Source organism: Cibotium barometz, chromosome 44 (genome assembly GCF_041138505.1).
Source record: "Cibotium barometz isolate CiBa-2024 chromosome 44, ASM4113850v1, whole genome shotgun sequence".
Taxonomy (NCBI): Eukaryota; Viridiplantae; Streptophyta; class Polypodiopsida; order Cyatheales; family Cibotiaceae; genus Cibotium; species Cibotium barometz.
The window spans coordinates 31,991,818-32,018,300 of record NC_141089.1 but is presented as its reverse complement, the minus strand read 5'-3'; the positions used below and the strand labels follow the sequence as shown (position 1 = coordinate 32,018,300).

At 45.2% G+C, this 26,483-nt stretch overlaps 1 protein-coding gene across 1 annotated transcript in view; it reads left to right on the top strand.

Annotated features, from left to right (window-relative positions):
• Positions 1-8,149: 8,149 nt before the first annotated feature.
• LOC147613213 (peroxisomal acyl-coenzyme A oxidase 1-like) overlaps positions 8,150-26,483 on the top strand; it is a 103,808-nt gene continuing 85,474 nt past the window's right edge. The window contains exon 1 of the mRNA XM_086782479.1: positions 8,150-8,510. Within this exon, the coding sequence (XP_086638605.1) occupies positions 8,382-8,510 (129 nt within the window). The 5' untranslated portion in view covers positions 8,150-8,381. The remainder of the gene's footprint in view (positions 8,511-26,483) is intronic.

Genomic DNA, 26,483 nt, shown 5'->3' with positions numbered 1-26,483 from the left:
ATTTTTTATCTCATATATATGGATAAGAAAGCCATTATGGTAAAAACATGTGCACATATAAACACTTGGACCTCCATATCCACATATTCATGTGTGTTGTGTAAATTGAGCCCTCTTTGTTCAAAATCTTAGGCTTAGAAAACTTCTCAAATCATCTGCAATTGAGAAGTGCTTTTCAAACATGTTTAAGTGAATCTAGTAATCTAAAATCTTATGTCTAGTTTCGTACTTCTCCCTATCCATTATCACTATTAATTTTCATTTCTTATGTAAATCTTTTTCTCTCACTACCATCCTTTCTCTGTCTACCCTCCCCCCCTCTCTCTTAATTAGCATCTCCAGGTTTCAAGACTTATCAAAAGAAAATTGGTTTCTCAAAGCTAAGTACAATGAAGGAGCTCCTGTCTTTACATTTCATTTTCATCTACAATGAAAATTGGTTTCTCAAAGCTACGTACAATAAAAGAGCTCCTATATCTTCAAATTTCCCTTTACACATGTGTGTCTACATTTCATTTGCACCTACACCATAGAAAAAATGCAAACAATTCAATGTACATACAAACACACGTATGTACAACCAAACAAACATAAATGCATACAAATACTCACTTGTGTGTTTGTATTCAAAAAGAGACACACATATGTACTCTCTCTCTCTCTCTCTCTCTCTCTCTCTCTCTCTCTCTCTCGTATTTAATTATGTATGAGTGTTTGTAAATGTATATATGTATGTCATGTATGCATTGTACTTGTACATGACTCCTGCATAAACACACACACACTACTCTTTCTTTCTCACACACACATGGTATTAATAATTATGTATTCATATAGATAGTAAATAGTTGCATGCTTATATATTTTATAAATAAATAGACAAATACACACACACACACACACACAACTATATCTAGGTTGAAGGCAAATTTTAAACAGGAGGCCCTAGCTATACACACACACCCACACACACACACACACACACACACACAGTGAGGTCCCCGCCCGCCCACTCTGGGTTCCTGCCTGCGCGGCGAGGAGGAGGCGGCGGCGGCGGAAGCGGCGTCGGCCTCCCGCGCGAGGTGGGGGTCCTGCACTCGGGGCCTCGCCCGCGGATATTCAGGGAACGGGAGGCTAGCCTGGGGACGGTCCCTCCGAGACCGGGCCTGAAAGACTCCCCTCGCCCGAAAGGCACAGGCGATTCCGCCAGGAAGTTGAAAAATCTTTTAACTAGGAGAGTCGAGTCTTGACCAAATTAAACTGATATGACCAAGCCTGAAGTCACATGGTCAGATCAAGAAGAGCCTTGCACTTGGTCCATGGAATCACTGCTTTTTCCCTCATTTTCGAGGCACAGCCGATGATCCCTTCCCACAAAACAAGGTCTTCTCAGGATTTAAATTGATTAACATAACTAATCGTATCTAGTTGTTTCTCAGGAATCCTCCGATCCAACCTAACCCCATCCGGCCCATGGGTTAGCCAACCACCCGACCATTGAATTGGTGGGATTCCTTTATAAAGATTTGATTGGGTTTTTGTCCGGGTAGTACCGAGGAAAAGAGTTCCCAGGCCCCCTAGTCGGTGTTTCATACAAAAATCAAATAGGCACACCACATACACACCCAATATGAAATTTCCATTTATAACAGATTCGAGTGGCTTTAAGACAATCTTTGAATAAAATCATAATATTTTCGATCATCATTTTCCAAAAATTCCAAGTCCATTGTATTACAAAAATGCATCATCTGAACTCTACGTTGAAGACCAGCCGGCGAACCAACGAGATCCAGTATCAAATTTTTGTTCCCAAAAACCTTTCCTTTTTGTCCATCAGATATCTTCATCGATGTACGCTTGGGTGTCCTAGCAACTGTGAGCCCGTGCATCGCCTGGTCAGAACCCTCTAGGATCCTCCTTAGGTGTCCTAGCACTTCACCCAGGGATCGCTTCGTCGGCCCTCGCCCATCGTACGGAGGCTGGTCTCAAGACCTCGGCAGGCTTTGCCGCGGGCGACGTCCCTTGACGACTCCCCGCCAGCTGTTCCAACGAACCTCCTTTAGAAAAACATAAGCCAAATGCTTCCTCCAGCATTCTGGCGTAAAACAGTCCTTTAAATGAAAAAAAGAGTTTGCAATGCAAGTGAGATTCCAGTTTGATATTGGTTCCAAAGACCCTTTTTCCAATAATTCCCAGTTTCAATAATGAGGAACCTTGATCTCTCATGAGGGTAATCTACCCGTCATTTTATCCATTTATCCAACTAGATTCTTGGTGAGATTGGTTAGGGAAAAACTAGATTAGTTTCGGTAGTCTATTCTTTGGATTTAGTAATCTGGAATTGGTCACGAAGTTTTTGTCTGATTTAGTTCAAGAGAAGGACAATAAAGTTTACTGTCCAACCTCACGTAGTAGTCTAACTAAATTCATTCAGTTTAGTTCTACCAGGATTACTTTCAACTAAACATCTAGCATTTGAATTCCAATATAGTAGGAATTCCTCTTTTATCATTTAAACTTATCTATGCAAAAAGATAAATTTAATTAATTTTTTTGTTAAGATTTAAATAAAAATCTCCATTAATTACTTTGCACTAGGAATTACACTTTCTTCATTTAATTAATTGGATTCCAATATGGTGGGAATTCCTCTTTTATCATAAAAATTTATCTATACAAAAGGATAAATTTAACTATATTTTCTCTTAAAAATTAAATAAAAATCTTCATTAATTCCTTTGCACTAGGAATTATACTTTCTTTATTTAAATATTTGAATTTAAATATGGTGGGAATTCCTCTTTCATTATAAAAGTTTATCTATACAAAAAGATAAATTTAACTAAAATCTTTCATAAATTATACATTATTTTAGCATTCCAATTTTATTCTCTAAATCATTGGAATACATGGATTTCCAATGTCTTGGGAATTACTCTTGTAACATAAAAATAAATTATCAAAATTTTCTCCTTTTTCTAATTTACTAATTATGCATAATCATAAAAATAAATTTCTTCATGATTACAATGAGAATCATTCAATTAATCTAGGATGATAATTCCTAGAATATGATAGGAAGTCCTCTTTTCATATTATGAATGAAAATGTTTTATGTGTTTATTTTACAAAAATTTTACCATAGCTCCGTTACTATTACTCATAATTCTCAATTTAATTGAGAGAATGAAGTTTAATATTATTAGTATGATTAGAATGACCACTAATTGGATCATTATCCAATTATGGATTGATTCATAATTTCTCTATGAAATAAATATCATAAAAGCGTTAAAAAGCCATTATTTTGGTCTCAAATTAGACAAGCATAAAAATTACTTTTGGATTAGAGAAATGCTTCATGAGAAGCTTCATTTAGATTGAGAATAGGCCATAGGAATGACCATCCATTCAAATTAAAGCTTCTCAAGCTTTTCAAGCTTGAGAGGGGTTGAGAAGAAAGAAACATTTAGAAATTATAGAAAAAGACCATAATCCACTCTTTACCTCCTAAAATGCTTGATTCTTTAGTCACTGTAGAGGCCCCCAACCAATCAATTGGTTTGGTATGTCATAGGAGTCACCAAGGAAGATTGAAGAGAGAGAGAGAAACTCCAATCTCTTCAATTTTGTAGAGGTTTTTAGAGGATAATAGAAATTAAGCTTAGTTTAGAGTAATATCGGTATAATTTAATTCATAGATAATAATACAAAGGAATGAGTGTTTATTTATAGGAGAGGGAGGCCACTAACTAAGTCCAACTGAGTTCTAGAATTTTCCAGCTTCAGTTTGGCTGGATTTGGACAAGTTTTGGACCAGTTTGGCTCCCTTTTTGATTTGGTTTGATTTAGGAGAGAGGAGAGACAAAAATATTCATTTTTTTAAAGTTTTAAACTCATCTAAGCATGTGAAATAGGCGCCTCTTTAAAAGTCTCCCTTTTCCTTACACATGTGTCAAAAATGCATGATTACTCCAAAATATCTCATTTTTTTAATTAATACACCATAATTTTTAATTAATAAAACTAGTACTTGGTCAACTCTTCATCTTATGTATTTACTCATTTTTTTGGGTATTTTCTTTTGTTATTTGGATTTATCTTGTCCCAACACTTGGTTTAATCTTATTGGTCCATAGGAACCTTAATTGGACCATAATCAAAAAAATTTCAAAAATCTGGATCCTTAGGCTAAGGTCTTCTGAATCAATTTTAATTAATTCCAATTGCACCTTGGAAAATCTATTTTGATTTTTTATTTTAGGGAAACATTTTTTTTGATATTTGAAGAATTTATTTATCCAAAAATATCTCAATTTTGATTTACCACTCTCTAGAATTTTTTTATCTCACTAGGCAAAACAAGGAAAAATGATATTTTCTTGTATTCAGAAACATAGAATGATTACAAGGGATTGAAGTAGAGGCTTATTTGATATTCAGGCTGAGGAGGAATCTTACACACACACACACACACACACACACACAACTATATCTAGGTTAAAGGTAAATTTTAGACTGGTGGCCCTAGCTACACACACACACACACACACACACACACACACACACACACACACACACAATCCTCCTTACGCCTTTACACAAATGTTTCATGTAAAAGTTTGCTTACGATTTTATACAAATGTTTCGTATAAAGGTTTGTCTCGCTAGGATAGAATTCCTAGAAATTGCATTCTTTTTTTATTTTTAGTATAGCTAGATATGATGTCTTCCTAAGTATCTCTTAAAGAAATGCTTGGATATCTCTTTTATTTTTTGACTTTATTGAAGCAACTGGCTTTATATATTATACAAATTGCCTTATCTATTGATGGCTACAATAACTAAGTGTGGGATTTTCTTTTCGAGCCTCATGTAAGTTATTTCTTCATCGGCCAACTAATTAGCTCTCTATGTGCGTGCACTACGTTTAAAATACCTATATGTAACACACTGAATGGCTCATTATTAGCTTATGTAGTTCTCCAACTTATCTCCTTCTACACACATAGTTGCAACACACACACACACACACACACTCTCTCTCTCTCTTCAAACCCCTTCTCTCTCTCTCTCTTTTAGTGGGCCATATGTGCTCTGGGCTTCCCTCCTCTTGTGTCTAAGCCTGTGTGCAAAAATGAAGCCCATGGTGTTGTAGAGCAAACCTCCCCTCTTGCCCTTCTATATGGTGTTGTAGAGCAAACCTCCCCTCTTGCCCTTCTATATGGTAGAAGCAAATGTCGTGCCCCTCACCTATGTGCAAGACACAACATAGGTCCCAGACGCCTCTTGCTGGTCCAACCTCCCAACTATACACACGAACACCCACCAATGCTTGTGCGAGCTCATTGCCGCTATGGAAACAATGCCTCTGGTCTCCCCAAGATGAACACCACCTAGTGCGTGAACACAACTCACCATTAAAATAATAAGGGAATCTCTTTGTGAGTTGGCGTTGATGTTAACTCTTTATAATTATGATCTTATAATAAGGGCAACTCACGAGACGGAGAGACTTGTGCCAACTTCATGCAATACCCACGCATAGTTCAAACTTTATAGGAGAGGTGGCATGCACGCATGAGAGAAAGGGAAGGACCACCACACACTTTGCTCTTTCAGGTGTTCGCTATACAAAGATGTTTGGAGACTGGAGGAGAGCTGCCTTGCAACTAGCCGGCCTTTACATTAAAAAAAAACAATGAGAATGAGAGAGAGAGAGAGAGAGAGAGAGAGAGAGAGAGAGAGAGAGAGAGAGAGAGAGAGAGAGATCCCAAGAGACAAAGTATCTACACTTGCAAAGAGAGTGAGAGAGAGGGGTAGGCAGCACAATCTCTCAAAGTACCTGCACAAACACAAACATATATATAAATCAGAATAGCAAGCAACACAAACATATATATAAATCAGAACATCAAGCGAGAGAGAGAGAGAGAGAGAGAGAGAGAGAGAGAGAGAGAGAGAGAGAGCCACAACAAACAACCACAACAGTGAGGCGGAGACACGAAGATGAGGACGTGAAGCAAATTTGAATCGAGGAGGAGATGTGGTGAAGAGGGATTTGAATTCTGGAAAGGATATGAATTCGGCCTCTACAACGACAGATCTGCACTCTGGAACGTAGTCTGCATGGAGGGAGGGCGATGGTGGCTTTATGCTTTCAGTTAGGCTGACGTTGTTAGGAAGGCTTAAAAAAAGGACACGTGGCATGATTAAAATCATTCTCCTTTTATATATAGCAAGATAAGATAAGAAGCTTTTGAAAATTAGTCTATCCAATGATTACCTTTCTTTTGATAATTTTATTCATGGTGGCTTTATGCTTTCGGTTAGGCTGACGTTGTTAGGCGAGGGACTAAGGAAGGCTAAAAAAAAGGACACATGGCATGATTAAAATCTTTCTCCTTTTATATATAGCAAGATAAGATAAGAAGCTTTTGAAAATTAGTCTATCCAATGATTACCTTTCTTTTGATAATTTTATTCACCCTTTTACCTACAAGGGGCTTAACCAAAAATTTACATCTTATGGGAAGGTTAATTTATTTTCCACCTTTATATGAAAGGTAAATGACCTAACAAGGACTTGGAAGGCTTCAAAACTGAGATTTGTGTGAAAACATCCATCTATATATCACTTATTTGTAACCTGCATGTGGCAAGCAAAGGAGAACCCCACTCGGTAGTAAGAGGAGGAGAGCCCTTCACATAAAGGAGAAAGGAGAATTTTTTTAATGATATATATATATATATAGGAGAGTTTCACATTGTGCACATGTGTGAGAGAGAGAGCACACACATATAAATATAAATATAAATAAATAAGTAAACAAACAAACAAACAAACAAATATATATATAAAGGCTTGGCACCTCCAAGAGTAGGTCGAGACTAATCGGTGGAGAAAAATAGTATTTTGTTTCTTTGTTTTTTTCAAATATGTTGATGTATCACAGGAGAAAAAGATGCATATGGGTTTGACATGCATACATACTACGACATAATAAACATCTATTTGTTATATAACAAATATATATACATATTCTTATAAATATTTAATAAATATAAATATATATTATTTAATTATAAATAATAAATATATCATAAATATAAACTTATAAGTTTATATTTATGTGTACACACACACACACAAACACACACACACACACACACACAAATATACATATAAACATAATTATTTATTTCTTATAGTAGATTTATAATAAGTATATATATAACATAGAATAAATTTATATGTTTATTATGTAAAAAAATAAATATTAAAAATAAACATTTTTATTATTTTAAAATTTAAAATATATATTTTTGTTTATTATCTAACAAATATATAATAAATATATAGTATACGGGTTAGGCCTACTCGAGCCATCCATCTCATTAACACTATCTCTATATCTCTAACTCTATTTCTATCTTCTCTCTCTATATATATGAAGGGTTTTAAGAAGCTGCCATGTCACATGTGGTAAGAATTTGGGGGTAAGGGATGCAATTTGGAGGTTCCACGAGTAGGCTCCTATTACTCTACGAAGAGGGAGAGGTAAGGTCCTATAATTCTAAGAATTTGAAAAATATCAAGTGAAAAATTGTATAAGTGCTTTCCAACGGGTTAGTACTTACTTTACCATGATGTGAGCCGTGACATGTACATTTTAAACGTGTATAAGTATATGTGTCTATGTATAGGTTTATGTATCTAAAACATAATATTGTATATACTATATATTTACATATGTGTATGTGTGCGTGTGAGAGAGAGAGAGAGAGAGAGAGAGAGAGAGAGTGCTTCTATGTGTGGGAGAGTGTAAGAAGAGAGAGGGAGTGTGTGCATGTGTGTGTGTGTGTGTATGTGTGTGCGTGTGTGTGTGAGAGAGAGAGAGAGAGAGAGAGAGAGCAGGTGTGTGTATGTGTGTGCATGTGAGAGAGAGAGAGAGAGAGAGAGAGAGAGTTTCAACATTTGAGAGTGTGTGTACTTGACAGAGAGAGGGAGAGGGCATGTGTGTGTGTGTGAGAGAGAGAGAGAGAGAGATGGTTGTAGAGAGGGAATACTTCTTTTCTGGAACCTTGGTCGGCCGCAGCAACGCGCGGGTGCAATACTACTGTACATTTTAAACGTGTAAAGTATAGAGCCGACGTCATGAATACCATTAAAAATTTCTGCCCGCAGATTTCAAAACTCACGTGCTAGTGAAGGTTGACTGATTGAGATGCTTCTTTTTTTGACCGGCACAAGCCGCAGTCGTTCCATCGAATTCTCTCTCTCTCTCTCTCTCTCTCTCTCATACACACACCAATCATCCACCCAGACTCACCCGCAAACAAATCGAGCAAGCCCTCTCTTCCAAGCTTGGTAAAGAATGGAGATCCTCATCGAAGAGCGGCAGAAGGCGGAGTTTGAGGTGCGCGCCATGAAGGTGGTGTTCTGGGGGGGCGATCGCAGCTTCGAGCTGGCTCAGCGCATGGCTACTCTGGCTGCCTCTGACCCAGTAAGCCTCCTAAACTCCCATTACTATGCTGACGATCATTACAGAAACTTAGCTCATTATGACGTTGTTAGATGCAGTAAAGATATTATAAGATCATAATTATGGAACAGAAAGTGAAGAGGTGCACCCTTTTCAAAAGTCCGTACAACATGGCACATTATCAAATTGTATTATTATTATTTGTTAACGAGAAGAGACTTCTATTTAATATGAAAAAATATACAAGAGGGGGATTTCAAACCAAACAAGGTGGAAATCTCAACCAGTCTGGTACCTTGTGCTGCCAATAAGGTTCAATATGAGTGGGAGTGAAAAAGATACCTCATAAATTGGCCACACTTTCTCTCCTGAACATCCCTGGATTCTGGCCCAAGTGGCCATGAGGATGTGGATGATATCACTCCAAATCATGCAAATCCACTGTGACTCATAAATCAAGTTGCCCTCAATGGCCTCAGTGCATCTAGCCTTCTAAATGTGCAAGGTTGCAGTATTGGCAATAATCATGCATTGTCCAACCTCTGTGCTAGGGGGACATATCTTGACTCCAACATGTCTTGAAGATGTCACCGCGCTGAGCACCTCCCCGATTGATCATAATGACCAGATCCATGACGAGTCCATGACGTTCACCTCATACCTGAGTTATGTCAGCCAAATGATAGCACCAAAAGAAATGTAAGCATCCTTCCTCATCCTTTCACTAAATATGTGTAGCCGTCCCAAGAGGTCTACCATACTTATCCAAGATCAAGTCATTCCACATAATGGGTTGTCTGTTGACCTCCTCAGCTGACCGTGGAGTTATGCGGACCAAGAACCTCCTCTTGCAATCTGTAGCCGGCACCCTTGTTGTGGGAGCAACTCCAGATGACATGGCAAAAGTGGAAGTGACTTGGACTTGGTGGATAGCTGCCCAAATGCTGACCTGGACTTGACAGATAGTCGGTCATTGATGGCGACGCGCTTAGACTATCTACTTGATGGACTACTAGAGTTGGCTAGTCACCTACCATAGGCTATTTTTGGTGACCTCTACCAAGGGCTACTACACGCGTCCCTGGTGGAGAGCAGATATATATCACATCTTCATCATCAGTTTTGTATCACACCCTGGAGCACTTAGCCCTATAGTTTTCCTAAGTAGCAGCACTATTTTCCGTTATAGGTAGTCTAGTGCAATCCCTGTGTATCCCTTGGTTTCCCTTTGGCCACTGGTCTAGACGCTAGTGTGTGCAGACTGTGGCCTTTTTGTACTCTTTGGGATTATATAGTGGATTGTCTTGGCTTGGCTATTCTCATCTCTTGCTACTGTTCATGGTTGTTGCAGCTCATTGTTATTTTAGTACTTGTGCTGTTATGTTCACTCATGTTCACTGAGCACATGCACATGAGCACCTTGCACACCTTTTCCTCGTTATAGGCGTGTTCGCACTACGCGCTAGCACTTGGTAGGGATTTGAGTAGTTGTCTGAGTAGACTGCCTGGCTCGACATACTGTTGTGTTGTCTGAGAGAGTCCCACCGCGAGTAGGGGATCTGGGCCACTCAAGCTGGCTACAGGTCCATCAAAATTTGGCACGCCCGGTGAGACCCTCTCTCATCACATCGGAGTCTACAGAAGCGGAGTGAATACTTTGGCTACTGTGTTTTCTATCGGCAACCCTCATCATTACTCTCCACTACATGCGGCAAGCACACTCTTCACATGGTCCTGAGGATAGCCCCATCAAGAGCTCTCTCTCTAGCCCTCTGAAGTTCTACCAAAGGAGGAAATTTCGCTACATTCCACCAAGAAATCCTCCTCCACTCCTACCTCTTTCTCCCCTACCACCAAATACCTCATCTTTCTCTGCCTCTCACAATCCCATGGACCAAGTGGCCGGCCAACCTAAGGCCTTGGCCATTGTGTTGGGCAGAGTCAACGTCAAACTTGTCAGAATGTGCAGCGGAAATGATGACCAAATCTGGGAACACACGAGCAAACACAATGCATAAAAAAAACAGCACAAGAGAGAGAGAGAGAGGCGTGTAACTCTGCTCTATATACACAAAGAAGATCCCGAATATGATACACAATGGTGTAGGGGCTATGGGGCCATTTTATATGGCCCCATATGAGCAGTCGGCCAGCATTATGGACAGCCGACAGCCTCACGACCAGGTCCTCTCTAGTCGGCCAGCCCAGAAATGGTACACGACCTGCAGAGCAGCTTCAGTCGGCCAGCTCCTGTGAATCAGCCCTCACACGTGTGGAGTCGGCCAGCAGTAAAGAGAAGCAGGACCCATAGGCTAACACCTGGACTACTCAGGACAGCCTCCCACATCTGGTAAAAATAGGGAAAAAATATGGAGAGTGGGGAAAAATGAGAAAACACCTAATACGGGCGAGCACAACAGAGGCCCTGGTGTCCCAGTAAAGACAGGAGATGACTTCTAACACCCCCTCTTAGCTCTTGGCTGTGAAACCAACCACAGGGAGCTGGGGTGCCGCGCCCCCTAAGCAAATCTTGAGATAGCGACTTCGTGAAGAGGTCCACTGTACTGTCCTCTGTCGAACAGAACTCTAGCAAGATGTCATCAGCAATGATCTGTTCACGAACAAAGTGCCTCTGGATGACCATGGGTTCCTTTGGTGGAAGCCCAATCTTGCAATGCAACCTCTGCAACCTCACCACCTCACGAGCAGCATCACAAGCAGCCCGATACTCTGCCTCTGTCAACGACAAGGCAAAAGATGATTGCCTCTTACTGCTCCATAAAACTGCTCCTGGGCTTGAAGTAGGTCTCCTTGTGTCTGGATCTCCTCCCCAATCTGAGTCACTCCAACCGTGGAGTCGGACTCCATCCATCAATCCCCCTCTTGTGTAAAAGAGTCCATGATCCTTCGCATGTCGCAGAAACAACAAGATATGCAATCCTGCCTCCCAAAGAGTCATCTGCAACCATGAGCTCAACTGCCTCATTAGGAAGCTCACGTCCAATGTGGTGCCCATCAACCAAATCAATGAACCATTCTGCTTCCGAGTCACAGAGGCATCACAGTGCTCACAAAAGGATCAACACCTGTTACGGTGCAAAGCCAAGTCCTAGAAACCTTTTCAGAAGACCACGCACGGCCTTCTGAAACCTGTCAACCACCCCCTCTGAATCCGGAACCACCAAGACTGGAGAATTCACCTCCTTTTGCAACATCGGCATAAGTTACATGTTCAGTTTCCTCTGACTGACGAACACAAGAACCACCAACATCAGTACTGGAAAGTTCCTGCCAATTGCTGCCATCAACTGGCAAGCTATCCATCATCTGGTCCCGGAAAGCCTGCACCTGCAGCGTATCCACACTGAAGTGGTCATTATCAGACTGCCACTCATCACAAACCTGAGAACCTGGGAGAGAGAGTGCTGAAAGCTTGTAAATTCCATTCTCGACTCCACCGTCCCATACTACATGGCCTGTTGCCTTGTCCCGGAGAGCAACAAAATGCTCATCAAACTCCACCCGTACGCCAGTCTTGCAAACCTAATGCACTGACAACAACAGATGAAAACCAAGTGACGTAACATACAACACCTGGGAGGAATGCTTTCCCCCTCTGCCATCGGGAACTATCTCCAACCTGCCCTCATTGTGAACTGGGATAGTGGATGTATCCCCAGTAAGAATGTGACCAGAATACCTGCAGAGATCCTGTAAATCTGAACGGGAAGGAGTCATGTGCATGGAAGCACCACTGTCTAGAATCCACTCCCGAGTATCTGTAGCGGCGAGTCCTCCAACCTCCTCCCTGCCTGAAGAAAATGAAACATCGGTGTCCACCTCCAAGTGCACAAAAGCCGGAGTCTTCATGATTGCTGCTGAGGAATCTTCACCCTTCTCGGTCTTCCGCTTGGGACACTGCCTCCAATAGTGGCCTTTCTCGCCACAATCATTACAGGTCCTCTTTGCCTTTAGTTTCTCGCGGTCAGCGTCGGACTTCTTCTCAGAAGACTTCTCCGATGAAGCCTTCCCTTTGCCCGAGTTACGGCCTTTCGATCGTTGGTCAGTTAAGGCATCCGAACCTCCGCCCTGTGGAGGATTCGTGAATCGTTCCTCCTGGTCCAAGACCATGGGCACAAGCTCCTTCCATGTGATGGTGCTGAGCCTGCTAGTGGTAAGCAAAGACGAGTAAAATGCTGAGTACTGAGAGGGCAAGTGCGACAACAACGTTATGGCCATGTCCTCTAACGATATCTCCTTCCCAGCCTGAAGAACTTCCTGCTGAAGAGCCTGCAGCTTGTTAATATGCTCCCGTATCATCGACGACTTTGCAGGGCTCATAACCCGCCCCGCATCTGTACTTTCAAGGAAATCCTCTTCATGGGCGATACCCTGTTGTAAAGAGAAGCCAATTGCTGTCATATACCTCTGGCCAGCGTCATATGTTTTACATGATTGATTACCTGCAGTGTGCAGTTGAGGAAGATAAATGAACGGATCCTGGCGTTGACACGATCCCACAACTGTGCCTGTGCCTCCCGGTCCTTTCGGATCGACGGTAACTCCCCTTCCTCTACTTCCGGCCGTGGAATCCCAACAACGATGAAATCAGCAAGGTCGTAAGACTCCAGAACATATTCCATCATAACCTTCCATATGCCGTAGTTGTTCCTGTCCAACTGACGGTCCACCGGGAACGTGGGGAGTGTAGGGATCTTCACATGCCTCTCGGCCATCTCTAACAGATTTGCCATTGTGGGGATGTACTTTGAAAAAGGGTGGGTGGTTGGGAACAAAGAAGAACTTACACCTGCAAGTGGCTGTCCAGCAAATCAGCCCGCCGTCTTCTTGCTTCTCCTCTTCCCTAACAGTCCCGTAGAGTCCACCAATCAGCAACACAACAGTCCCCCTCTTGCTCACACAAATCCCAAGAACTATCAAGAGCCTAGGGCTCTGATACCATGTCAAAATGCGCAGCGGAAATGATGACCAAATCTGGGAACACAAGAGCAAATGCAATGCAGAAAAAAAACAGCACAAGAGAGAGAGAGATAGAGGCGTGTAACTCTGCTCTATATACACAAAGACGATCCCGAATATGATACACAATGGTGTGGGGGCCATGGGGCCATTTTATATGGCCCCATATGAGCAGTTGGCCAGCATTATGGACAGCTGACAGCCTCACGACCAGGTCCTCTCCAGTCGGCCAGCCCAGAAATGGTCCAGTCGACCAGGTCCTCTCCAGTCGGCCAGCCCAGAAATGGTCCACAACCTGCAGCAACTTCAGTCGGCCAGCTCCAGTGAATCAGCCCTCACACGTGTGGAGTCGGCCAGCAGTAAAGAGAAGCAGGACCCATAGGCTAACACCTGGACTACTCCCTCAGGATAGCCTCCTAGATCTGGTAAAAATAAGGAAAAAATATGGAGAGTGGGGAAAAATGAGAAAGCACCTAATACGGGCGGGCACACCCACAATAGAGGCCCTGGTGTCTCAGTAAAGACAGGAGATGACTTCTACTACCCACCTTCAAAGGGTCCTCCACAGAAGACGTTGATGATCAGATCTGGCGATTTCTCTCCATGTGTCGGAGCAGAGGCCTAGTTCGAGAGGATGCCCACCTGGCCCTATTCCCATCTACTCTCGAAGGCTCCGCCGATAAGTGGTATAGCCAATTAGAGGCCAACCATTTTTTGACATGGGCAGCCCTCCGCACCGACTTCTGCACCATGTTCCAGCCCAGCAACTATCAAGAGCGGATCCTGGACAAGTTGGACAAGCTCCAACTCCAGGTGGGGGAAACCTTAGCAGAGCTCATGATGCCCACCCAAGTGCTTGTTAGTTGTCTCACACAACCTCTGGGTGACTTCATGATCCGAAAGTGGGTTGAGAAGGCACTTCCTTGCACTACCCAGCAGAAGCTGCGGGAAAGCCTTAAACCCAACACCACTTTGGAAAAGTTCAAAGCTATGGCCACTCAATTAGAAGATGCTCGCCTACTCTTACAGAGAGTGGTGATAGCCCTGCTGACCCCATCCAGCCTGATGATCCTGTTGCCTCCCTCAAGAAAGAGTTGGACGCCCTCAAAGGCCGGAGGGCTGCTGACGAGAAGGAGCAACTCAAGAAGGAGCTAGAATCCCTCAAACTCAACAAGCCTAGCCCTGAGGATGACACCATTTCTTTGCTTCGCAAAGAAATTGACGACCTCAAAGCTACCCAAGACGCCAGACGGCACCTTTGGTGTAGCCTTTGTTAATTCGTGGGTCACACGGCTCCCACATGTCCTAAGTGGAAGTACTGGTCAACAAGCTGGCCACGATGATGCAGATTGTTACTATTTGAAGGGCTTCCGGCCATGCTTCAACCTCCACCTCTACCCACTTGGCTTTCACCTTGTCTCTCCCCTATAGGGTACACCTTGAGCTAGTCCCATCCCCTTCCCCCTCTTATCTCCACACTACCCCGGAATCCTGTCACCTTCGTAGACACCCCCTCCTTTGTAAACCCACGCCCCAATTAGACTCCCTTTCAATCGGCCTATCACATGCTATCTCTGTGGCAAATATGGCCATTTTTAGGGCAGATGCTCACTTCCTGAAGGCTCACCTCCATGCTGTCACTGCCTCGGGGCTAAGGACCACGCATCTTCATTCAGCAACATGCAAGAGAGCACCTCCTCTGCTGGTCGCCAACTTCTGAGTCACCATCAGGCTGCCTACGACGGGTGCAAGCTGCCTTCTCTGCTGCTGGTGTAGGTCGCCTACGACTGGTGCAACCTGCCATCTCCTCTGCTGGACTCATCGCCTACATCAGGGCTGTCTACTGCGTTTCTACATCAGGGGAGTGTTCTGCGTTTTGTCATCGCCTACTTCAGGGCTGATCTCAGCGTTTTCACCATCAGGTATACTTCTGCGTTTTTACCTACTCACCCTCTACACCCTTGGCATATGGTTTTTCTTCTTCGAGCTCGTCAGCCGTTACTTCCAGAGGAGGATACATGCCCACAGCCAGTGCGCCAGTATTGGACCCAGGTATTCAGCCTCATTTGGAGAGCCCTACTTCTCATTCTAGCCGACAAACCGGACTTCGGTATGGGACTTTTTCTTAGGAAGGACACGTATCTCCTCGGTCGTTCGGAGATCCATCATCATCAACCCTGCCGGTGACCACGTCAGGTTCGTATGTGGCTTTTAGTACGTATGTTCCTAACTCTACTTGGGTATCTTCTTATATAGAACAGGTTCAACAAACGGTACCATCAACTACCCTCGATCCCTGGCATTTTGTGAACCCAAACAGAGGAGGGTCTAGGAGTACAGTTCACTCTTAGACTTCTGGTGTTCAAGGAGGTAACACTGTTTTCTCCTCTGGTTCACTTTTTGTTCCTGCTCCTAATGTGTTATGGAATACTGCTCAACTTCAAGCACAAAACCCTCCCACCCAACCCATGGCTTTTCCTACTAGTGTTGCGTGGAGTCATCACTGCCTGCACCTCCTTTGGGTCCTGTGTATGGGTTCTACCCATCCCAGGTATCTGTAAGCACTATGCCCTTTGGCATTGCGGTGCCACCCAACATTCCGAGGTATCAGGTGGTTTACCAACCCATCTCTAGCACTAATGTTTTTCCTAATTATGTGCCCTCTCAAGGATTCGTGCCTCAACCAGGTATTCCACCTGTGCTGAGTGCCCAAACTTATATTCCATCTTATGGAGTATCCTCGACAGGTCCTACACCTATGCGTGGCTCTGGTGGATTTTCTGGTTTTCCTTGTTGGGGTAAAGGCATTATGCCCACCCATAAGTTATAGTACATAGTACACTTAGTACTTTTAATGTACTAAGTGCACTATGTGTACTAGTGCAAATATACATGTGTGATAGGGGAGTCACACACTCATTCTATGAGTTGACTTATCTCCACATGTCTCTCTCTCTCTCCCCTCTTCTCTGTGTATGTCTCCCACATGAAACCCTAACTCTACAGTTGAGCTTTTCATAGCTCATTCAACTGGTATCAGAGCCCACTTCGTCCACTGCTACGACTTCTGCTGCTACTTGTAGTCCTGCGTTTATCCCTTGGTTTTCTCACCATTTCGACACCAAACGAAGGAGAAGGTGGGGCTGCATCCACCCGTGGGCATCCCAGCGGAGAGGCCTCCTCTCCCCCATCGCTGCTTCCAACAGGAGTCCGGACAAGATATCCTTCGGGGACCAACTGCTTGACTATATCGAAGATATTGGAGAAGTGCGCCAGCCTGGCTCGTATGCGTGCGAAGCTCTCCTCGTGGGGAACCTCTTGGCTCTCTCCCTCTCTCATTCTGCTCCTGCTATTTTGATCTCTCCCTCACCTTCTATTCCCTCGCCCTCACCCCTCGCTCTCGCCCATCATCTGCTCCTTGCCCTCGCCCTCGCCCTCGCCCTCGCCCTCGCCCACCCACCCCCACCCCCTCGCCCTCGCCCACCCCCACCCCCTTGCCCTTGCCCATCGCTTGTCCACCCCCTCACCCTCGCCCCCCGCCCACCCACTCGCCCTTGCCCCGCCCCCGCCCCCGCCCCCGCCCCCGTCCCCGCCTGCTCCTTGCCCACCATCGCACGCCCACCCCGTCGCCCTTGCCCCTCGCCTCGCCTCCCCCGGCCTCCCCCTCGCCCCTTGCCCCTCGCCCTCGCTCTTGCCCCTAGCCACCCCATCGCCCCTCGTCCTCGCCTCCGGCCCACCTACACCCCCTCGCTCTCACTCTGCCCCCCCCCCCCCCCCCCCCCAGCCGCCCACCGCCTCATCCTCCGCCAAGTTAATTAAAAAAAAAACTTGCCCACCGATGCGCTCCCCGCTTCAAGCTTTGCCAATAAAAGCTTTGCGTCCCCTTTATTTTTAGCCCCCCTGTGTGGAGGCATTCTCGATCATCTTGATCGTCATCTTCAGATGCACCAACCTTGCCGTCGAAAGAAAACACAGCTGCTAAGGCGCTGAACACGATAGCAGGTCCCCGCTCCATCTATGGCTTCCTCGTCAGCACACCCTCCATCTACTAGCCACCCCTTGCCTCTTTGTTGGCTACATAACCCTTGATAGTCTTGCTCGTGCTTTAAACTTTCCATCTTTAGCATCTTAGGGGCTCTCGCATTCGTATTTGATCAGATTGATGCAGCTATTCTGCATGAGTGGCTTTCTGGGGCCTTTCACGGAGACTATCACCCGAGTTGGCTGGGAGTTTTTTCGAGGATAGGCATACCTCTGCAGGTCATTGCTCTCCCAGGCCAGGAGGCTATAGATTGCATCATTTACTCTATCATGTCTGGAGGGAGATTGAGGAGATGTAGTATGGAGGAGATCATCCCAGATACTAGGCTTAGTCTAGTGAGGATTGTTGGTCGTTCGGGGAAGCATTGGTTCATTGATCCTTCTCCTCAAATTGTGACTCATGGCTCTTGGTGTTTTTGGCTATATGGTGGTAGTCCTATCAGATATCTTCATTGGGATTCAAGAGATATAGAATAACATTACCATCAAGACAAGATTGGGTGCAATCTCCTCCCCCATACGTGTAGCTCCACTTTCACGACATGAGTATTTAGAGAATTGTATTCATAAAAATAGCCCAAGGAGCTAATAATAGATGTGTGTACAAATTGGGCTTGCTTTTCCCACTTTTGGGTATTGCTTTACATATTATTCACCATATGAAAGTTCCTAAGGTTTGTACATGTAAAAGCCTTTGCCCAAATATAAATGCTATTGGGTCTTTACAGATTAGCGATGGCATGGGCGTGCACGTGACATCCCGTCCTGCTAAATTTGATGACAGGGTGGACACTCTGTCATCCTTCCTCCTTGGATTCCTGATCTTAAACGTCTACTTCTGACTTTGACATTGACTTTGATATTTTTGTCTGAGCACCTTCCACTTCTGATCTCCACTTCCAAGTCTTGCCGAAGAACTACTGTCCCCATGCCTGCTATCCCACCCTTAACATAGCAGTGGGCCACCTGCCGGAACTGATCATGCCTGTTGCTAGGCCTATGGAACTGATCTGAGAGCTTAATGATGTACTACACCATCTGCTACCTTGCTGCATTCTATTGTTGGATCTCTGCACCTCCTTGGGACTATGCCTAGTGACTGAGCTTGAATGCTCTGATACCAATGTTGCATGCACAGAAGCCTTGCTGTACTAATCCACAGCCCTAAGCCTGATTAAGAACAAGATGTTGATTACTGTGGCAAGACAAGTCATACTAAGGCTCGTTGCTTTGCTCGTTGACGATAGCTCTCGAGCGGCCAAAGCCAAGTATAAAGACCAGGATACTTCCAAAGCATCTGATAAGGACAACACCAAAGACAAGGGCACGGACAAAGTTTCAGAGGAGGGATTTGCCAAAGTAGCATACATGACAGTCATAGATTCATCCACTTCTTCATAGGATTCACTCCTCGTGATCACAGAGATGACTTCTCCAAAAGAGGTCAGTGACACACCTGAAGCGGTGCAATGGGTTGGTGATAGTGGTGCTTCTGCCCACATGACCAATCAAGCCTATATCCTGGAGGACTACCAGATTCTCTCTTCTTAGTTCGCATCGGTGACAACTCCTCGCTTCCTGTCACCGATGTTGGTAATGTTTCTTTGGATTCCTTTGCCACCTTTATATGATGTTTTATATGTACCATGGATTTCCAAAAATCTGTTTTTAGTATACAAAGCTTCTCAGAAGGCACTTGGTGTGTACTTTGATGATGAGGTCATTGTGTGAATTGATCGACAGGAAGACTCTCTCGATTGTTGCCAATGGAGTCCATGATGGGGGTCTCTACAAGATCACCAACTTTACTTCCAGATCCCTCACACTGAATCCCATATTCAACAGCTTTTCTCCCCCTTGATGGCTTTGGTTTTTAAGGCAGATACTTCTCTGTGGCATTCTCACTTTGGTCATGTACCCATTGTTGCCTTACAGAAGTTCCATTCTTAGTAGGTTGTTAGCAGACTACGTCAGCTCAGGTCTCTTTTACACATTTTCTCATCCTGTGTGATGGGCAAGCATCATCGAGATGCATTTCTAGAGGTGGCCACTCATCGAGCAACCCGAAGACTGGAGCTTATACATGCAGATCTTGCTGGACCTATGGAGGTTGAGTCTCGTGGAGGGGCTCGATATTTTCTTCTTCTCGTGGATGATTTCACTCGCAAAGTCTGGGTATGTTTTATGGCTTGCAAGTCAAATGGTTTTGCTAGTTTCAGGTCTTGGATCACGATGGTGGAAAATTAGTCTGGGGGTAGAGTTTCATTTCTCCGGAGTGATAATGGTGGTGAGTTTGTACCGTTTGATGACTTCCTTGTGTCGAAGGGCATTCACTGACAGACAACAGTTCCTTACACTCCTCAGCAGAATGGAGTTGTGGAACGGAAGCACCGGACCATAAAGGAGATGGCTCGTGCTTTGTTGCATCATGCAAGTCTCTGTTGCATGCGCGGACGCCTTGCTGTATTGATCCACAGCCCTAAGCATACTTAAGAACATTAATGCTAATTATCATATGATTAAGATAGAGAGGAGAGGTGTCAGGTTTTCTCTATTCATATGGTACAAAAAGGTGGCTTATGCTTGTACATGGTTGAGGCTTGTAGTCAGCCGATAAGGGTTTGACCCATAGCCCTTCTACATGATACTTTACTAACTCTATGGATTAATGATGACTGAAAGACTGAATAACCGAATGTCTTATGCTGAAAATGTCATGTACTTTTATATGTGGGTATGATACCAGTTGGCCTGTTGAATCTCTGTCGGTGTGCTGCTTGGACATTAACTAAGCATTTAATGCTTTTATCTGCTGCGCTTTATGGTATGCTGCCCAAACCATGCTGCCCTTCCTGTAGCCCATGGCCGATTGCTGCACAAGGCCCCTGCAGCTAGCTGACAGGCTGTTTGCTGCTAGGCGACAGGACCTTGTGCACTCCCATGAGATGGGTGATGATGCATATGCTGTTGATGCTGCTGAAGATGATAGTGCTACTACTGATGATGGTAATACTACTGATGCGGATGCTCATTCTACTGATGATAATGCTACTACAGTGATGAATGACTGAACTACTGATTAGTCAGGGATTAAGACAGTTCTTGCATAGGATTAGCCATGGCACGGGCGTGCACGTAACAGTCTCCCTCCTCCTTTCTAGGGTGAAGCTGTGGCTACCTCAATTTATCTCATTAACCGCTCTCTCACAAAAGCGGTTGGGGGATGATTGCGGAGGAGGCTTTTACAGGACACAATCCTTCTGCTTCTCACCTACATGTTTTCGGTTGTGTTGCTTATGTGCATGTCCCAGATTAGAAGAGGACCACACTCGCAACGAAGTCAAAGAGGATGATCTTCATAGGCTACAGTCTGAGATCCAAAGGGTACCGCTTCTTGGTTCGGATTGCTCCTCATCCGGGTTCAAGTCGGCCTTCTTTTTCGATTAGCATCATTGCTAATCATTCTCCCTCGGCCGAGCGAACCATTGTTTTTTCCGAAGACGAGCTCGTGGGCCTCTTCACCGAAATCGAGAAAGACTCCAAAACGACCCTCATTGCCAGAATCTTTGGATCTCACCCTTCCCGTCTCCAGGCTCGGGATTGGGTCCTGGCGGCTCTACGTTCCGATCTCGCTCCACACTTTCGAGATGTCAGGTTGCTTGGAAGAGGTTTTTTCCAAGTGGATTTTGATTCTGAGGACGCAGCCTCAGAGTTTTTGAAGGGCAGCCCTTTGCCGTTGGGCCCGAGGAAGGTTTTTTTCTTCCCTACTCCAACTATTTTGACCCTGTTGAGGAAGACCGGAACCGTTTCCCAATTACTCTCAGATTCCCAGGTCTTCCTCGCGCATATTGGCCTATGCTAGAGGCCATCAGGATTCGGATCCGCCTTTGGGCTGGTTCTACAATCCACGCTTTGCCGACATCTTCTACCCAAGTGGTTACTGCCTCGGCGGATGTTGTCCCCAGGGTCATGGTTCTTGCCCGTGACTGTGAGCTTTTTGACGACTATGTTTTGCTTCCGGGCCCTAGTGGTCTTTTGAAGCAACGTATGGAGATTGCAGGTAAACGCGATCAGTGCCAGGTTTGTCACCAACAGGTCACTTTGCTTGAGATTGCCCGCGGGCTCGGGGTCGCAGGAGGCCTCGCAAGCGTGCTTCTCAGGCACCACCTCCCTTGGATGCTTCCTGTCCTACAGTCCGCTAGGTGTGGCGAGCTCTCTCTCACGCCCGCCCCCCTAGTGCGATTGATGGGAAGACCTCGGATCTTGCACCTCAGATAGATGGTGTTTTTGGGCAGAGGGATGTATCAGCTCATGCTTCTTTGCAGGGAGATGATATATCAGATCAGGATGATTTTGTTGAGTCCTCTCTACTTGGAGGGGGCGATATGCAGGATGCTCAGCGCATTGGGGATCATGTATTGCAGAATTTTCAGCATGATGCCATTGCCCTTGATGCCCCGCAAGGCGAACAGGTTTCTCGTACATATGCAGGTACTGTGTAGGGCCCCGGACAAGGGCATGTAAGTGGACTTTGCCCCGTGGATTATCCCGTCCTCCAGCATTATGAGAGGCGTCCTCAGGCTTCCCATCGTCTTCTTAGATCGGGGTTCAAACCCTCTTCTCTTCCATGAGAATCGTCTCATGGAATGTTCAGGGCCTTGGAGGGCTTCCCACCCGTGGTAGGAAGCGCCTTCTGAAGGACCAGCTTCACCCTGCTGTTACAAGAGGGTCTATGGATATACTTTTGTTGCAGGAACACAAATTGGATAGATCTCAGTGTGGCAAAACTTGTAAGATGCTTTTTGGCCACACCTTTTGGTCCTCAGCTGTTGGGACTAGAGGGGGTGTTTGCATTTCAGTGGCAGCATCTGTTATGCCTCATGTTATTGGGCACGATGTTATCATCCCTGCTAGAGCGCAGTGGATCTTGATCATGCACGAGGGTCAGAAATTGGGAATCTTGAATATTTATGCACCTAACGTGAGAGGTGAAAGGGTGGCCTTTTGGGACACCATTACAAATGTCATTCCCTAGGTTGATCATTGGATAGTGGGAGGAGACTTCAATATGGTTGAGCAACCTTCTGACAAGAAGGGTGGACGCGAAGGGGGTTTACACCCTTTGGAGCGAGCCTCATGGGAGAGGTTCACACTCTCTTTCTTTGGCAAGGATTGCTGGACTGAGGATGACTTCCAGAGAAGGCCAAATTCCTTATCTTTTTCTTGGCATAACCACAGGAGCGGGGTTGAGAGCAGCTTTGCACGATTGGAGAGATTTTATGTGGATAATTGGTCGTTGAGAGCTATTAGGCATAGGATTGCTGCTCTTAAGAGGGAACATGAAAAGCATCCACATGCACCTTGGATTACAGACCTCTTGACCACAGTTAGAGCAGAGCTGCAGTTGGCCATGGATAGGAGGGCCGAGTTCGCGTTTCATGCGAACGAGGCTTTTTGGACTCAGATGGGTGGCAGATGCAACAAAAAGTTTTTTTTCAGCGCACATGCCTTCCCATAGCAGGGATTCTGTGAGGAATTTGCAGGATTCACAGGGTGAGGTTGAGATTGAGCCTGACAAGGTAAGGGGTATTGCTTCAGATTTTTATTGGTCTTTGTTGACTGCAGAGGTGCCCTCTCCTCCGAGAGATGTGGCACGGCAGAATGTCTGGGAGTGCATGCCCAAGCATCATTACAGATGCTATGTGTTCTTCCCTGGATGCCCCTTTCTTGAAGGATGATTTCCTTCACGCTCTACATGCTCTTTCTAGTGGTTCATGCCCAGGGGATGATGGTCTTTCTCCCGCTTTCTTTATTATTTTTTGGGATCATATTGGAGTTGTTATCATTATTGTCCTTCAGGAAATGTGGCTGTGGGGTATGATGCTGCCTTACCTCAGGGAGGGGCTGATTCACCTTATCCCCAAGAGTGGGGACAAGACTGACATTAAACAATGGAGGCCCATCACTCTCCTAGGATCGGCATATAAGATCTTAGCTAAAGCCTTGAGTATAAGGTTGCAGCCGATTCTCCAAAGGACTATCCATGATAGAATGGGTTCCTCCAAGGAAGGAGTATATTTGATAACATCTTTTCTTTGTGGGAAGCTGTCGAGTGAGCAAAGTCTAGTCAACAGCCTCTTGCCATTCTTTTGCTTGATTTTGAAAATGCTTATGACAGAGTGGATTGGGATTTTTTGGAGGGCACTATTAGTTGGTTTTTGGATCAGTGATTCTCCTCTTGTAGATTGGGGTACAGATGTTGGTTTTACTTGGATTGAGAGAGGATGTTCTGCCAGATGCCTTGGTTGTCAGGTGGGCGTTGACATCTCCCTTGCACAACAGTTTGCTCCAGTGCTCTTAAGCATTAAAAGCAAACTTCATCACTGGAGTAGGAGGAAGCTCGACTTGGCCTCTAGAGCTTTGGTGGTTATCCAAGTTTTGCTAGCCACGTCTTGGTTTATTGCTTCGTGTTGGATTTTTCATAAGGGCTGCATTGGCGAGCTTCGTCGCCTTATTCGGAACTTTCTTTGGTCAGGGCTTGATGGAAATGCTCACACCAGGGCCAGAGTTGCTTGGGAAACCATTATTAGGCCTAAGTAGGAAGGGGGATTGAATATCATTGACCCCGAGGTGCAATGTAAGGCTTTGCTTTGTAAGCTTGTTGTTAGGGGCTTTCTTCTAGGCACTAAGCCGTGGAAGGACTTTCTCATGCAGCAGATCACGAATTGTGTCCTTGTTCGCGGAGGTGACTGGACTCTTAGCTCTCACTTTATTTTTTCAGATGTAGTTCACCGCTCCCCTTGGTCCCTCCTGGTTAGGTCCCTCCTACGAGCCTGGGACTGACTGAGGAGTTTTTTGGTACACATTCCCCCGCGTTCAGTAGAGGAAGCTAACCGGGAGCACATTCTGTGGAATGATTTGATCTTAGATGTGCATGGTAGGCCTCTTGGGGTAGCTATGCATATTCTTTGGCTGGTTGGGAGACCCTATGCCCCACAGTGCTGGCTTGGAAGAGGGTTCAGAGCCTTACCGAGGTGCAGAGATTGGATATCACGCAGCATTTGAGAGGTTCTAGCCAGAGGATTGCACAGATTGATGCAGCCATTCCCAACATTTTTTTTGGAAGGTCGTCATCATTCTTGGTTTGGGGTTTTCTCTGGGACATGTTCCTCTTCAGGTTATGGGTATCTCCTTGCCTAGGGAGGATGATGTACCAGTCTTTTTTTCTGTAGAGGAGAGATGTGATGTGCAGGACCTTATTGAGGGCCCCAAATTTGTCCAGTCAGAGTTGTTGGCAGGTTAGGGAAGCACGTCTTTGTAACCCCCCCCCCCCCCCCCCCCCCCCGCGGGATGATCACAGAGAGTGTTAGCCTTTGGTTGTATGGTGGCTGCCCTATCAGACATTTGCCTTGGGACCCCGGTGAGTGGGAGTGGAAGGATGCTTGTAATCCTTTGAAAAGCATGCCTTTTTTCAGTTATACGGTGCGGAATGGCAGACATCTTATCTTGGGACACATTCAGAGTGTCCCTACTCTTAGACCCCATTGGGAGTCTTACGGCATTTCGATTGACATTCAAAGGGCATTTTGGCGGAGATTGTGGCACTCTTATAGGAAGCCACAGATTTCCTTCTTTATCTGGGTTTCTCTTCATGGTGGTCTGGCCACCAATCAGTGGAGGTCTGTTACTGGCACTTGCCCAGCATGCCCTAGATGTGCAGGAGTTTCGGAGTCAGTTTACCATTGTTTATGGGAATGCAGGGAAGCACAGAGGGTTTGGTCTGCGATTGCACACCTCTTTGGTAGGATTAAGAGGGATGCTATCATTTCTTTTGGTTCTATCATTTGGTTGACACAATCTGGGCCTCAGCTAAGGTTCGAGGGGACTGACAGGAGCTTGGCCATTATGGTTAGACAAGGAGTTGCTCGGCAGTGTTGTCTTCAAGATTTGCCACTTTAACACTTTGTCCCTCTGGCACAGAGGTTAGACAGTTCTTGGGAGATTATTGCTAGCATCTCAGCCTGGGATATCTAGAAGGCTAGATGCACTGAGGCCATTGAGGGTACTCCCGTTCTTGTTTCTCAGTGTGTTTACAGGATTTGGAGTGATATTATTCACACCATTATGGCTACCTGGGCCAGAATCCAGGGATCTGCAGAGAGGAAGCGCACCTAGTTTATGAGAGAGTGGGACATTGGTATCTTTTTCACATCCTCTCATTCGGGACCCTATTGGCAGCACAGGGCTCCTGATCGGTTGAGATCTCCACCTTGCTTGGTGTGAAATATCCATTTTGTAAAATTTTTCATACTTAATAGAAGTCTCCTTTCTGAAAAAAGAAGGGTACCGCTTCTGGGATCTGGAGGTTGATGACATGATCATTTCCTGTGGTGCTCGGTTTGATGAGAGCTTGTTTGGTATCGACTCCCCTCCACCTGATGCATCTCCCGACTTTCTGGATGATCCATTCCTGGCAGATGCTAGTGATCTTATACCTCTTCCACGTCCAGCTCCTCCTCCTCCTCCTCCTCCTATTGTAACTCTGGTGCCAATTGCTACTTTACAGCCACCTGTTCCTGTTGCACCAACTTCTGTAGCTTCCAGTCACTCTACGAGTCCTACTTTGACTCCGGGATTACCCCCACCAGTGCTTACTTCATCACCTCTCCCAACAGCATCGGATGAGTTCTCTACTTCAGCTGGAGCTTCTTCTTCACGGTTTGAGAGGAAGGCTAGCCTACCTCGGTGGGTTCAGCAACTCTTTAAAGATTTTGGTCTCACTGATGCACAACTCCATAACCAGATCTCTACCACCATCCCTAGACCTCACCGTTCATCTCGGGCTTCCACATCTCATCACACAGTGAATTATGCTCTCATGAGTTCTCTCCAGGAGATCTATGAGCCCGAGTGTCCAGAGGAGGCTCTTTCACAGCTGCAGCGGGAAGCCATGCAAGTAGAGATGTCCTCTAT